Source organism: Echeneis naucrates, chromosome 7 (genome assembly GCF_900963305.1).
Source record: "Echeneis naucrates chromosome 7, fEcheNa1.1, whole genome shotgun sequence".
NCBI lineage: Eukaryota > Metazoa > Chordata > Actinopteri > Carangiformes > Echeneidae > Echeneis > Echeneis naucrates.
The window spans coordinates 4,636,740-4,652,786 of record NC_042517.1 but is presented as its reverse complement, the minus strand read 5'-3'; the positions used below and the strand labels follow the sequence as shown (position 1 = coordinate 4,652,786).

The 16,047-nt window shown below is 41.4% G+C and overlaps 2 protein-coding genes across 2 annotated transcripts; both read right to left on the bottom strand.

Annotated features, from left to right (window-relative positions):
* Positions 1 to 385: 385 nt before the first annotated feature.
* Positions 386 to 2,955, bottom strand: snpha (syntaphilin a). Its single transcript, XM_029507236.1, has 4 exons — positions 2,912 to 2,955; positions 2,692 to 2,820; positions 1,785 to 1,934; positions 386 to 1,634 (listed from the first exon to the last, which is right to left on the bottom strand). Exons 1-4 carry the CDS (start codon positions 2,953 to 2,955, stop codon positions 386 to 388), a joined length of 1,572 nt encoding a protein of 523 aa, XP_029363096.1.
* Positions 2,956 to 6,589: 3,634 nt separating this feature from the next.
* rad21l1 (RAD21 cohesin complex component like 1) lies at positions 6,590 to 12,466 on the bottom strand. The gene is made up of 10 exons (XM_029507474.1): positions 12,320 to 12,466; positions 12,110 to 12,239; positions 11,257 to 11,356; positions 10,856 to 10,959; positions 10,217 to 10,324; positions 8,462 to 8,569; positions 8,008 to 8,237; positions 7,826 to 7,907; positions 6,985 to 7,100; positions 6,590 to 6,778 (listed from the first exon to the last, which is right to left on the bottom strand). Exons 1-10 carry the CDS (start codon positions 12,464 to 12,466, stop codon positions 6,590 to 6,592), a joined length of 1,314 nt encoding a protein of 437 aa, XP_029363334.1.
* Between the last annotated feature and the right edge of the window lie 3,581 nt (positions 12,467 to 16,047).

Below are 16,047 nucleotides of genomic sequence, written 5' to 3'. Positions count from 1 at the left end.
AGAAACTTGATAAAATATTCAACTTATTAGATTTTTTTTTTTTTTTTTAAATTAACTGAATTTTTTTTGCCCAGATGTTTCATGTAATTCCAGGGCATCTTTAATTCAAGCGAGAAAACCCAAACAAACTGGGGCTACATGCAAATTGCAATCCAGAGAAAACCAGCGAAACTGCAGGCAGTTGCAGTAAGTTAATCTGAGTACTTAAAGTATTTAATAATGTACAACTAATCTTTTGTTCTCTAAGGCAATGCATAACCACTAAATCACAAGGGCGCTATGTAAAATCTAAAACTCTTAAAAGAGGAGATCTCCAACAAATTTTTGTGGGCGTGCCTGTAGAGGTTGGGAGTTGTTTTTGTTGTGTGAGAAGGAGCACAAAATGTCAGATTGTTGTTGTTCCGTTCATGCTGGCAGGCCTGCGTCCTCTGCCTGCACCCTGGCGGCGAAGTGAGTGGAGGGCCACAGCACAGCAACCTCTCAGCAGGGACCCGATGTGATACACTGGCAAGACGTCCCGTGGAGCCCCCCGACACAGCCACGCCACCGTCGGGACCACCGGCATCGCCAGAGCCAACAGATCTATGAGGAAATACCGACTCCAGTGGCACCGCTGAGGTGTAAACCCATCTTCGTTTGCGGCTTCCGTTTCCTCCGTGCTGTCCTCTTCTATTTCCAGCACTGTGGCTTCCTGCCTCACCGGCAGTGGAGCTGTAGGGGGCGGCTGGCAGGTGTGGGGCTCTGATGGCGTCTCCTCTGGCCTGTCGCATGACAGCGGCTCTAAAATTAATGAATGCTCAGGAGGGGATGCGGAAGGCAAAGAAGATGGAATGACACGAGGCTCCGAAGGGGTGATGTCTGCTGTGGCTAAAGTTATTACACTCAGCTCCTCTGCACTGCTTTCCTCCCCCAGCCAGGTCATTGTGGGGCTGCATGCCTGGGAGCGGACGTCTGGCTTTTTCTCTACAGCGGGAGCCGGAGCAGGGATTGGGTCGGAAACTGGGACAACAGGAGTCGCTGCTGTTTTTGGGGCCTCCTCCTGAGGTAAGTGCAGGAATAAGTGATGGTGGGGGAGGTAGGTGTGTCCACTGCACCTGCAGCTGCTGCTGCTGAGAGTGTGGCAGGAGTGTGACATTGGCAACACAGTCCCCCCACTGCACAGCCTTTCATAGGTGGAAGAGCGTGGTACAGTCAGGGGGCCGCGGATGTGACCCTGCGATGGCAGCTGTTCTGACAGGAGGGCCGCTTCCAGAAGGAGGTGGGTTTGTCCTGCTGGGCGAGCTGCTCCACTTACCTCAGGAGCGTTGGAGCTGCGCTCCAGCTGCAGAGCCTCGCTGCTCAGTCGGGTGTAGGTGGTGCTGCGGCTCAAAGTGCTGGCTGGGGAACAGCCACAGGAGCGAGACTTCCCCCCCGGCCGAGCTCCCTGCAACCCTGAGTATGGCTTGTGGTCATGGGGTTCTTGTTCTCGGACACCAAGGTTGGACCTCACCGATTCTACCACTTCCTGGAGGTGCTGGATCTCCTTGCGGGCCTCTTTAAGGGCTAACTGGGCCTCCACACGATGGCATTCCTCTTCTATCCAGTCTTCCTGCATCCTGTATAGTTGTGTCCTCAGCTCGTCTATTTCACAGTCCCTATAAAATTGAACAATAATAGGAAGGCAAAGTTCAACCAAATGTGACAGCGTTGTGCTGAAGAAGTTTAAAAAAAAAAAAAAAAAGATTAATTCTGTATTTGGTGGCGAAGCAGCCAACAAAACAAAGCTGAAGGACAAAAGAGTTTGCCTGTGCTGTAGTCGTTCCACATTCTCCCTCAGCCTGGCTCGCAGATGACGTATGCACACCTCCTTCTGCTGCAGGGGTGTGAGGTACTGCTCTGGGGTGGGGGGCCTGATCCCATGGTTGTCAGTGCAGGCTGCATGCTTTGCCTGGCGCCTGAAGAAACCCACATCCATAAAGAGACCATTTACACAAAGTGCTTCTTCTACTCACTGTACATGAAAACTGGATTATGAGAGGATGTTAATTTGTGGGTGGATTACAAATTGGGCTGACTGGGCCCCGGGCGCGGGGCTTGGCCCCCTAGTATCTCTAGCCCCTTCAGCATGAAGTCACAGAGCTAGAAAGAAAACAACTACAGAGAGACTCAAACAGGCTAAATAAGGAGCCTGCATGACTGCAGAGGCTTAAAACGATCATGAGATGAAATATGATCATGAAAAAACAAAGCCATAAAACAACACCAAATACTGTGACCACAATTCTCTTTCAGCCTGGGGACCCTGTACAGCAGGACGGGGTGCATTTTTTTTTTTTTTTTTTTTTTAATAATCGGCCCATTTTTCACATAATCCATCCATGAGTGAACTATGTGGAAAAAGCTGCAGTTATTAGATGTCTGTACACTGGAAACTAATGATCCAAAGCAAAGTGCTGTTGAACTTGGTCCTGGTGAAGCTCCAGTAAATAAAACTAGTTCATGAAGCTGCTGAAATATTAATTAACACCTTATTTCATCCATCCAGTGCAGGTCAATGCACAGTCATCAGTCCAGCAGCCCTTCAGGAGACCTGCAGTGAAGCTGAGTCAGTTTTTGATTCAGCTCCACAGTTACAGTGACGGGGTTTAGAGTGTGGACTTGTTTAACTGTATTTCATGAGGCGTCATGTGTGATGGTGCCTAAAGACGATACCTGGGTGTACCGGGGTACGTCCGGGCTGTGGGGCTGCTCTCTACCACCCTGCCCCGTCCAGGATAGGTGTGGGTACTGGATGCATCACTGGAATATCGGCCGCTGCCGCCACTAGTGCCCACTGAGCGCCTTGAAGAGAGAAACAACACTCATTTACTAAATACAGTATGTGAACCAAATGTGTCATTCAGACATTTAATCAGAAAGGAAGCAACAGTACCTGCGTTGACCTGAGGAGGGCTTTCGACTCGGAGTGAGAGACATTGATGTGCAGGGACCTCCGACTTCTCCGCTGTCGTCTCTAGAGTGGGATGGATGCTAGGATCCCTCACAGCCACTCTGAAAAAGGCATCAACACATCAGATGCAAAACCAGGAAATCGGTTGAAAATTTCCTTCCAATCGGTCGTCTATTGCATGCGTGTGGCCATTATATTCTTCTTCACTGGTAGTCAGTGACAGCAGTCTGACTTAAAAAAAATAAAATAATCTCAGCAGACAGCAAATAAAGCCTCCATTCTGTGCCGACACAAAGGGGACACAGTGAGTTCACAGTCAGTGCAGCTGTCTGCTGAGCTGCAGATAAACACCACAAACACACACATTAACTGGAGTCAAATTCTGTGGCTGGCCATGAGGGGTCACCGGGGTCATTGGCTGTCTGCAGTGAGTGAAGAGTTTCACATTGATGTTAACGGAGTAAGGGAAATCTCCGGCGGCTCCTGTCTCCTTGTTGCATTTTTTATTTTTATTTATTTTTTCAAACACACTTATCTCTGTAGTTTAACAAGGGGGGGAAAAAAACTAAAGAAATTTTAATTGTTGCCAATTTAAACAATGATTTATGTCCCTGAGAGGTGGATTAAAGCAGACTGCTCCATCCAGTTAGTGTCACAGTCAGTCACTCTGTCTATTTTAATACAGAGGAGTCATCACTGAATGTCACAGGCAACATGGATGAGCTGATCTTGGCCAGATTATTCCATTCATACGGCCCCTGTGTGAAATCTCCATCTCCTGCTGATCTCTGCTCTTTAATTAAAACTGGATTTTTCTAATCATTACAAATTGAGACGATTATTGTTTTTCCCCCCTTGTCCAAAGAGAGTTGAAACATGTCAGATATTCAGTGTGCAGCTTGTTAACTTCTTTGTTAATATATGTCCTCGTCCCCCTTTTTACTAACTTCTGTTCCACCATGCTGAGATATCTGTAGAGCTTCCGTTGTGGAATAACCACTAAACTCCTCAGATTAAAAAGGTAGGAAAACACAGTCCTCAGTGGAGAGCATTTTAAAACCACTCCACCTCAGATATTTGAGGGATGAGGACAAAACGTTGTGCGTCCCTGCAGCTCTTTGGGTTTCAGGGAACCTGCTGATTCAGGCCTAAGTACACCTGAAGCTGTGAAGCTGCGCACCTCCATGCAAAGGACGAGCAGGCTGAAACAAACGGAGGCATCCAAATTTTGCCCTAAATTTTAATCCTGGGACGACGAGGCAGGAAATCTGGGCTCCCTCTCATTTCGCCTGTGCAACAAGTGTCAGAGTACGTTCGCGGTGAGAAAATACGCCACCATCTTACGTAAGTGCGAGTGTCGGCGTTGACTGTGGAGGCGAAGCAGGTGGAGGAAACTGTAGCTTCTCACAGGAAGGAGAGAGCTGGAGATGTCTCCCAGAGTCAGGCACCATCACGGGGGAAGATGCATGAATAATGACGGCGCTAAGTGTGAGGTTTTCATTTGTTGGTGAAGCAGGGGGGTGATGAAGGCGGTGATGATGATGGTGGTGATGATGATGATGATGATGATGATGATGATGGTGATGATGATGGTGATGATGACTACAGCAGCTCAGGCTCAAGTCTCAGCATTGTTTTGCATCTCCATGTGACTGCTGAGGGGTCTTCAAACAGGACATCTAAACCCCCTCCAGGAGAAAATCAGCAGCCCGGTGACTTTCATTCATTCAGCTGTCCTACATACAACGATATCACAGAGAGAGAGAGAGAGAGAGAGAGAAAACACTACCTACTTCAACAGTGCCGAGGTGAAACGCTACCATCTCTGCAGCTGGGAGCTGTGCATCGCAGAGGAGCCCCGGTCCCCGCCGGGCTGGAGTCCATCCTGCAGCCGCGGAGCCCGGAGACGGAATGAGGCAACCGCGTCTGCTGCACCGGTGCCTCTTAAAGCGACAGGAGGAGATAATGCTGCTCATGGGGGCTTCCTGGAGCCCTGGAATTATAGAGAAGGTCTGCTAACTGTGCAGAGGGAAGGGGGCACCATGGACAAGACCTCACAGTTACAGCAAAGTTTGCTTCCTTTTTGATAGAATCTCATTAAAAGAAAAAGTTATTACCATCCAGAATGACTCAACCTCTATAATAAAATCTCCACACTTCCTACAAAATGGACTCCAGGACCACCAAACCCCACAAACATATTACTGATCCCCTCATCTTGTCTGGACCTGTGAAAAGACAAAGCTTTTTTGTCTTCTAATGTGGCACACAAATAATGAGTGTGTGTAGCCCAACAGATAAATAAAGATACATCACTATGCAATGCAATGACTCAATTTTCTAAAGCTGCAGGAAAAAATATGAAACAATGTCAATAAAAAGAAAGACGTGCCAAACCTTGGAGACATAACATATATATTTTGGAGAACAAAGTATAAACAAATACAGTATTCAGACATATTTATGGTACATATAGATGCCAACAAGTTAAACTGATTTCTTAAAATAATTAAATAAAGTGTTGAAGAATGAAAAGATGGCCATTAACCAAAAGTACCAGCAATTGATAGCAATTTCTTTGAAATTACTTGGAGTTAAATGCCAAATTTGACTCTTTTCTTCTTCATAGATAAAACAGATTTATTTAATTATTGACATTTGGTGAATAACAAAAACATAGAAGTTAGCTTTCTAAGGAACAATTACTTGGAATAAATAGGACCTATTGTAAAAGACAGAGTAAGCAGGAAAGCTCAGTCTTAAAAAACCTCAACAACAGCTCCCAACATGAGATGCAGTTGGTACACGAGATACATTCAAAGGATCTTCTGAGTTCATTCTGGCAGAATTTACTTTTTTTTTTTTTTTTTCAATAATGAACTCTCCACTCTCACAAATTAAAAACCACAATTAATTATTTACGAACATACACAGGGCTTTTGCAGCTTATTCAAATTCAGGAGGTTTTATTTGTTTCACCATCACAGCAGCTTAAGGCTGAAACTATGATACATAACCAGCAGGAATCTCAAGGACTTCAAATGTTATGACCTTTTTTTTTCCTTTAAATACCTCTCAGCACTTTCTAACATTAATTATTGGTGTTATAAATAATTAAATTAACACCACCTGGATAAGGACAAAAACATGTAATTCTTTTTTAGAGCTATAATCGAATTAAAGAAAGCTGGCAATTATTTAGCTAGCCAGCTTAATTGTCTTTTTTTTTTTTTTTTTTTATACACAAAAACTAAATTTGCTGGTTTTACTGAGCACAAACTTTTAAAATAGTAAATGATATTTATGTTTTGGCCTGATGGTGGAAACAAAGCAAGAACAAAGAAGCAAACGATCAAATATTTTTTATCTGTGAAACTAAATTAATTTAATTAACAATTAATTTAATGACAAATTATTTAATAGCTTTTGGGGACTGACCCTAGTTCGTGTCTTTTCAAGACCTGCACATATCCTGGTGGCTGAAGTGGGAAACAAAGTTGAGTTTTTTCTCCTCAGACAGTTCATAACATTTTACCTTTCCTAGGGTGAGTTGTCTTTCCCACTGCTTGTTGACTGTGACTGTGAGTCAGATCCAGAGGAAAAAAGAACCACAAGTCAATTATGAACTCAACCTGTGATCTAAGAAGGCAGGTTTCTGTTTTACTGATCGTAGAAAGTGGGTCCAGGTATGATGATGATGATGTCCTCATAGGGAGCACTCTGGTACAGGTAGAGAGCTTGTTGTTTTTTCAGGACAAGCAAACAGAAGAAGGTGGCAGCAGCCTGCGACCGTGTGCACCCTTCACAGAGGGCTTTTAGGGCAAAACGGGTCTCCCTGTTGCTCTGGCTCTGCCACACACACAGGCGATTTACAAATTTAATTTCCAAGCATCATCCTTAATCCTACCCAGCTTTTTCATCTTTAAATCCACGTCCTTTGTGGCATAAGTACTGTGTCATGGCCATGCAGGCTTTTTATAGACATTGCTCTGAATTAAAATTTACTTTGTGTCATGCAGCTACAAATATGTGAAAATGTATTTTTAGGTTCTTACTTTCAGTGCGCTCAGAAGCTTCTGTGCTCGCCTGTTTATTCTTCTCTCCTGAAAGTCCTGGCTGCCCAGCATAGACTGCAGTTTAGAAAATGAAGAGTATAATTCACTCAGGGATGCTGGGCACATCTCCAAGGCAGCATGTGAAATTAACACCCGCCATCTGCCAAATGTTCATCACTTGTCTACTGTACCAGCCATTTTCCACAGATAACCGTCCTTTTTCTCACTTTCATTCCAAATGGAAAAAAAAAAAAAAACAGTGAAAGCTGAAAAGTGACAAAGTCTAACTACCCTGCCCAGTTTCCATATGATGATGTGTGATCAAAAGTACCTGGGTGTGGAGGGAAGGTGACTGAGTGTCATGCTCCATATGAGATGGATGAACAAACATGGAATCTTCTGATGGAAATTCAGGATAGGTGAACTCTGACCTGTCTTCATTCTGACAAACACAGCAGATTGTGAAATAATGCTATAAAAAGGTTGAGGGTTATTGGGAGTGAAAAGGTAAATCGTTTTTATTCTAGATACATTCAATACACCAGAAATTCTGATACTTACAGGATCTGAGTCATTGTCACTGTTGTCCATGTTCATTTGTTCAAGAAATGTCAGCTCAGTGTTGTGTGTTTCTTCAGTTTCGACTCTTGATTGGACGACACTGAGGTTGTCTGTAGTGAGGGCACTCGTGTTCCTCTGAACTGCACAAGACATAAAGATGTAGTTTGTATGAAATGAAAAGCAGGGAAGAAAAAACACAGGACAACACCTGTAGTATTATAAAATTAGTGGTGCAATAATTATATATCATATATCTTCGCTGTAATATGTAACATCCAACCTTCTTGTCCATCCTGGCGCATCTCCTCAAGCTCCTCAGCTGCAACAAAATGTTTTACCTGGAAAACACTCTTGACAAAGAGCTGAAAAGGCAAAATGGGATTTAACAGTCAGAGTATGTGGCTTAATGTAATACTCACTCCGGACAGATGAAATGGTTTATGATATAAGCCATCCCTTTACCTCATTTATCTGTGGCGCTGCTATAGTAGAGGATGGCTGTGTTAAAAGTTTGTCTGCAGCTCCGTGCTCCTTCCACTGCATAAGCTGCACAGTCGGCGGGGCTATGTCCAGAGGGGTGATCAGGTCTGAATAGTCAGAGAGCTGCTTTTTGATACATTCGTTGTTAAGCTCTTTAGTCTGGTCCACAACCAGCTTGCGTTTCCTCTTTCCCCTCTTCTTCTCTGAGCTCACTGAATACAAAAGGTAGAAGGCCATTAAGTGCTCGTTTTGCTTTAAGTACAGACAGCCTACATTTGGCACGGAGTGGACAACCTTGTTTTTGGTTTGACTCTGCTTGCATAACTATGTTTAGACTTAGAAGAATTGTAGATGTGGGTAGTTTCAAAGGATGCCAGCATTTCTGCACTTGAAACATGACTGCATAATGTGCATTTGGGTATTTGTTGACGCATACGACTGTTGGTCACAGGTTCAAGGGCAAAAGCTTCCTCCCCATTAACAAGCAAGGTGGTTTCGCTCAGTGTAGGGGTCTCAAACCATATTCGATCACCTCTGTTAGTATCTGCTTCAGAAAAACAAACAATAGTAGAATTAAAAACAAACAGCCAAACAGAACGAAACACTGAGTCAATTCTGAGTTTAAACTATGCTTGAATGAACTTTAACTTGACTAAAATGTAGGCCAATGACTTCTATAAAGCAAATGTTCAAATGGAGGTACTTTATAGTAATGTTGTAATGTTAGTAGAAGGTGAACACAGAATGTAAATAATAAAATATCCAGATTTGGTTTTTTTTTTTTTTTTTTTTTTTTAAATCACCTTGTTGATAATTCTCTGGATTTCTGTAGCTCGCAGGATTTTCACTTTGAGTCTCCTCTGGGTTGAAGTCAGGGGACTCATGATCACTGGTGTTTGCCAGGAAGTCTGCAGCATCAGTAAAAATTACAAGAACTGGTCACTTGAGCAGATAATTGGCAAAAATAATAACTGACTCTTTTTGATGGGCTAATATCTAAATAGCTAAATGCCAAGACATTTTTTTCTACTGAGATATGATTCACTGGTTATCAAAACTGTATCAACAACGAAAAAAAATAGTTCTTTTGGTGTTCAAGTTCAGAGGCTTAGTCCTGGATACCATCATATGAGTCTACAGCGGTTAGTTGTGACATTTGATTGAAACTTAATATAATATAATATAATATAATATAATATAATATAACATAATATAATATAATATAATATAATATAATATAATATAATATAATATAATATAATATAATATAATATAATAATGTCTTGAAAATAGTAATATATTGACATTAAAAGTTATCTTTATGAATGATTTTCTTTGAATGTCCCATAATTTACAGCATAGTCAGTCTACATAATGTATTCAGACTTACAAATAGAAAATAAAAAACCTACAAAAAGTATGACATTACTGGAGAACTGGTGCTGCTTTTGGAAGATTCTGAAGGGATGTTGCAGTCAGCTGCAATGGTTTTACCCTAAACTTTTATACTATTTTCAACTTGGGTATAAAAACAATACAAAATAAACTCCAAGCAAAACAGCTACATCAGGAAACAAGGGTGATTTTCAAACTTTTACTTCAATATGTTTTGAATTCAAGAACTCCTGAAATTAGTTTTCCTTCATTCAAGAGGGTTTTTGGAAAGTTTGCCTTATGTGATTCAAGGACGGAGGGTGTTGCATGCTGCTGCATTATCTGACTGTGTAGCTCCAGTCAGCTTCGTAGTGAATTTCAGCTCATTGTTCAGCTGTCAGGCTGTAAAATTCATGTTTCAGTTCTCACTCACTGATCTAAAGGGACCATTTTCAGAGTTAGTTGCTGGCTGGTGAACAGTGTGGGAAATTTAGTAGGTAAAACATACAAATAATTCCCTAAAATATTTAAGAGTTAGTGGAGACCAAAGACAGAGAGTGAATACAAATCATAATTTTGCTTCATAACTGGTAGTTGTGTAAGTAGAAAACTGTGAGCCAACCCTATTTTTAAAATGTGACATTTCAATTTGGGGAAAAAAGGCTCTGCAGAATTAATATTAAACATTCAATACATTACCTGGATTGTTAATTTCGTTCAAAAACAGAAAATAATTCAAAGACACAGGGACCACATATTTTTTTCAAATCAAGATGAAAATAAATATAGCAGAAACAGATGAATTCACAATAACTACCAAATAAGTCGTATACTTGATCCTCATCTCCAAAAGCGTCTCCATCTTGAACTAGGCTATGGAAGTTCATATCCAGCAGTGTACTCTGGGGGCCCTGGCACTCTGCTCCTACGCATCAGAAAACACAGCAGGGGGAAAAACGGCTTGTGTCTAATGATCAAAATTTCCTTTGAGGGAAAAGGGGGGATATGTCACACATTTTTCTGACTGGCAACAAATCCTGTGAAAAGGTGAGAACCAACAACATGTTAGTCTTGTTGTCATATTGTGCACTGCTTTAATATTCATTACTGTTACTGACACAGGTCACAAATAAACATTTTATATACTTTTAAAATATTTCACAATACTGTTTTATGTCTCTGTTCTTTGGGTAGTTTGTACTAATGATGATACATGTGGGTTAGTAAGGTCTTTTTATATTTTCTGGACAACAAAGGATCACCGAATTTAAGATACATCAGACTACACAAAAAAACAAACAAACATGATTTTTACTTATAAAAAAAACAAACAAAAAAACACCTTTATTTAATGTTGAGTTTAAATAAAACAGAAAATGCAATGTAGGAAGTAATTCATGGTGACTAGAGTAAAAGGCTTTGTGCAAATGAGGCAAATCAGGAAGCTGGTTCTTACTCATCTCTGGGAAGTTCAGACTGCCAGTTCCAAAATCCTCCTTGAGAGTGATATCCTCCAATCGACTCTGGTTCAATGAAAAGTGGTCCACGACATCTATGTCACTGGTACCCCAGTATGAAGACAACATAATGTGGACACAGAGTATTTATTAATTAGGTCAAGAGGAACTACCAGTGTCCCGAGCATTAATGTGCAGGCTAGCAGGAAAACAGTTCTGTAGTTTTTTTAATGAGCATGTAAGAAGTATTAAATAGCTAATTTTCCATCTGTGATAGAAAATTCTATGTTGTGTATGCATTTATGACTAAGTCTAATGTGACATATATATATATGTCAAAGAAGCTCGCAGTGGATAAACAACAGGTTAGTTTATGTTGAAGAGGAGGAGGCAACTGTACCTTAGGGATGGAAGCTGGGTGTCAAAAGCACTGAAATCTTCACTCAAGGTTATAGCTGTAACTGTTGCCTCAAGCCCCTCCTCAGGCAGATCTGTCTGACCTGTGCATTGAGGGAAAAACTGCTTCATCTTAAGGATCTTACACATGCATAAATTCTGTTTCTCTCCCATTGGAAATGCTATTTCGTAAGTAGATTGTACATTTAAATCCTATAGATACATTTAATGTATGTGTGCACGCATTGAGAACTTTCCTTTTCAAAACATGTTGGTTAAGTAATTATGTCTGTGTCACCCTCTGGTGGTCGGCCTTAAATGAAGTCTCGACCAGTACTGAGCTTCAACTGGCTCAGTACTAACAGTGGACAGTTTTTTCAAGAAGATCGTATTGTTCAGTGAAAAAGAACTTTAAATGAGATGTCGATTTTATTGTCCATATTGGAGGACGTGTTTGCACTGGTATTAAATTGTACAAATGTGTTTCTGTTATTGAGACATTTAAAAAGGACAGAAACACCTATCAGTGTACGTAAAATAAATGAAGGTATAAACTGCATATAAGTGCAAACTGACTGACAATGACTCAGTCTCTGTACAATCCTTCCACTTTTTCAGTGTGCAGCCTCATTTGTTCAAGAAAAGCCATTAACTACATTTTATTAAGTTTATTTATATTATAGAATATAAATATTCTAAAATCTTGCCCTAGAAAAGTGACAGCTATGCATCAACATATAGCTGTCACTTTTCTAGCTTTGCACATATGCAGTTATCATTTCAGCCAGCCCAAAGTAAATACAGCCTTTAAAACGCCTCACGTTTGTTACACTTATTTAGATAACACGATGCCTTACCTGGCCTGAAGGCCAATTTGATTTTAAGCAGCGCATCGTTGCAGTCGATCAGGAGATACTTCGCTTTCCTGGAGTAGATCCGGACCACACCGAGCAGCAGATGACCAGATGTCCGCAAACCCATCTTCATCTGGGAAAACCACACATCCAGCTCATCACATGCAGCACTCACGCCTCAGCCAGGCGCACCACTGTATGTTATAACGTTACCTTTGGAGAAATTATGTCTCTGATTGTCGCCTCCAAATTGCATTCAAACACATGAGCCTTGGTCAGCTTCCTCTCCCAGTGCGCTGCTAACCAGATTTTAGCTAGCGACCCCCGCTTGGAGGTGAAGAGCTGCGTGTAGAACAACATCCTGGAAAGTAGATTTTCACCTGCCACCAACAAAAAAAAAAAGAAAAAAAGATGCTGCTGTTTTTTTTTTTAGGTACAGTTATTTTTCCTTGAAAGAACCTCAGATTCCCAGACCTCATCTCAGCTGACACGCCATGTTTGCTAGCAGGTAAGCTAATGACAGCCCAGCCGCCTTTAGACGTTCCCACGTCGAACGTCGCCGTTTGAATTTCAAAACCCAACACACAATTAATACAGAAACCTACAGCTGATTTAAAACATTGTTTTTGTAGTTGGCTTATTTTCACATTTAAAGATTTATCTCGACGTTAGCTTCATGTCTTACCTTAACTGTTAAAGTTCCCCGTTCTGGCCGAAGTGAACGCGCACATCAGCGCGATGACAGCGGAAGCGAAAACCCGCCAACGGCGGTCAGCTGGAAGTCCAGTTCAGCGCTTCTTCCCGTTAAAGGACAACGAAAATCTCACCTACACAAACTTTTATCACCTTTTACAACAAAAGGTAAGCGCGACTTTGCCGTGGATTCAGTGAACTGTGCTGTAGGAATTTGTTATTTACCTAAATTAGACAGTACTTGGGCGGAAAAATGGAGAATGGCGATCTCGCGACCAACCGTTACTGTTTGTCAAGTGAAAGGCTTTACAAGTAAAAAGGCTGTTGATAAATAACTGAGGTTTTGCAATTTAAAACTGGATTTGAAATGAATTATTTTGCATTTTAACGTGTATTTGGGTGTTTCGAAGTATTTCTGGTGCCATTTTAGGCTTGATTACATAATATGGCGTTTCCTGCATTTCCTGTTAACGCGCTTTTACAATTGAACACAACGACCCGATTTGCTACTCACAATTCAATCATTCACAATTTAATTCAGCCTGACTGATGAAACAGACACAAAACTTTAACATCTGTGGCGAAGGAGCACGAAGAGGTGCAAGAGCATGTCAAAGAAACGCAAAATCACTGCACAGACACACAAAACTACAGTGGGAATAATTGGATACAAAATGATTACAGCATCACATAATTAGAAACCATAAAGAGCCACAACATTACTAGAAGCAGACACAAAAGTGCCATTTGGGATCCAAAATGACCACAATGGTGACAAAAGGGCCAAAAGCAGAACGATCAGAGAGACTAAATGGCCATGACAAAGAGGGATCGACAGCAGCCTCTTTGTGTTTGGGGTTATTGTACTTCTGTGGGAGGGAGTTTCAGCTGCATTTCCTCAGAGGCTCTCCTGTGGGATGCTCTGGACTTGGTAGTGTTACTTAAGGTGTGTTTTTGTTTTGCGCCATAATCACTTCTTACACAACCTTGAGAAATAACATTGTGTGGAAGCTCTCAGCCTCCTGGGCCTATATGTGCACAGCGTTTTATGATGCACTTACATTTCATCTGTTTGCCCCCTTGCCATGGAGCTATGCTGTGAAACAGTTACTTGAGAATTGGTTGATTCATTTTTAATGAAAACATTTGTAAGAGTTGCAAGTAGCAATGTTGTAAGTTGTCTCATCTTGATTGGTGCAACAGAAAGAGCAGTCATGGGCTATGTAGAGACGTTCATGCACATTTATGCATTTGAGGCTATAATTGTTGGTTTAATAAAATATTATTTAAAGTTAATTGATGGTGGCAGCATGGTGGAATAGTGGTTGCCTCTGTTGCCCCACAACAAGGAGGTTGTGGGTTCGGTTACCAGCCTGGGGCCTTTCTGTGCGGAGTTTGCATGTTCACCCCGTGTCTCCCCGTGGGTTTCCTCTGGGTACTCCGGTGTCCTCCCACCATCCAAAGACATGCATGTATAGGTTAACTGGAGACTCTAAATTGACCGTAGTGTGAATGCAAGCGTGTGTGGTGGTTTGTCTATGTTTGTCCTTGTGTGTTGTGAGCTGGGATTGGCTCCAGCAGCCCCGCGACCCGGATACGGATAAAAGCGGATGAAGATGAGTGATGGGGGTAGCATGGTGGAATAGTGGTTACCTCTGGTTACCAGCGTGGGGCCTTTCTGTGTGGAGTTTGCACGTTTTCCCCGTGCCTGCATGGATTTCCTCCCACCGTACAAAAGATGTGCATGTTTATGTTAATTGGTGACTCTAAATGGCCCGTAGGTCTGAGTGTGTGTGGTTGTTTGGACTGGTGACCTGTACAGGGTGTACCCCATCCTTGCCCAATGTGAGCTGGGATTGGCTACAGCACCTCCCATGACCCAGAAATGGATAGGTGGTAGAAGATGAATGAATGAATGAATGAATGAATCAATCAGTCAACTGATGTACATGTAAACAGGCTTTTGATTAGATTGACTCAATGTAATATTAAATATTATAAATAAATATTCCTTTTGTATGCACTAGATGGCACCAAGGCACAAGAAACAGAGATGTTGACTGACTGACCCTAATTCAACCCAGAACAACATTTTCATTAAAAACCCTCTCAAATGTAAGTTAAATTGTTTACATTTTGTAATGATTTTGTATGTTCGTGAGCTGTTTGTATTCAAGTGTTTATCCCGAGATTGCCATCTTGTGTAGAGCTACAGTTAACAATTATATCAATTACTGAGGTGAAAGAAAGTGCAAAACCAAATTGAGACACAAAAAAGTCTGATAAATACTGGAAAGCAGTTAATCCTGTAATTTTCAAAAAATCTGTCGCAGTGGCCTTGTAGCATGGCATGTAGCAAGAAAACCCTTATGTAAGTTTAGCTCATGAGACAGATTAATTCATCATTGGTTTTCATACATGTCTTTCCATGTAGCATCATACCTCGCATGATGATGTACGTGTACCATCAGGATGAATCTGCCAGACATGACTGTTGATTTCCCAGCCAAGAGGTAGGCACCTGAACACAAAGGCACATCCAATTAGCTCATCTCTCTCTCTTTTCCCTCTGCCCTGCCTTCTCTCATAAATACACACACAGTGGAAAAACAAAAAATGCCCTCAAGTCACCATTAAAGCACCAATCTCAGCCCAAGAATACAACTTGAAATATGAATTTGTGTTTTGTGTTAACCTCATGCCTCAGGTAATAGTCAGGTCACGCAAGCTGTTGTGGCAAGTCACAGTCTGCATTTTTAGGAAGGAGAGTTGAAAGAGTTAGAGTTCTTATGAAAACTGAGAAGGGGATTGGTGTTGGACTAAAAAACATAAGAATGTGAGGTACAACATTTTGGATCTTTTGCTTTGAGTAAACTTTAATTGTTATTTCTGAGGTGACTCTCAATTCAATTTACTTTATATTTGGGTGGTGTGCTGAGGATACTATTACTCCATCCCCTTCTGACTGTCTCTAGAAAAAAACAAAACAACAACACATACACACCCTCAAAGATCTTAAGATGATATAATTTTAGATTTACTTTGTTCTCTAGCTATATCTTACGTTGGCTGCCAGTGAACTGCTTATCCTTCAGAGGGTTTTTTTTTTTTCTTTATACAGGAGGAAAATAAATATCTTTGCATCTAAAGGCAATCTTTAGTGCATGTTTACTTGCGCTCATTGCTAGCCAGGGAATTCAACTCTGATAGAGGCAGATAACCTCAGTGATCTTGATGTAGATATATAT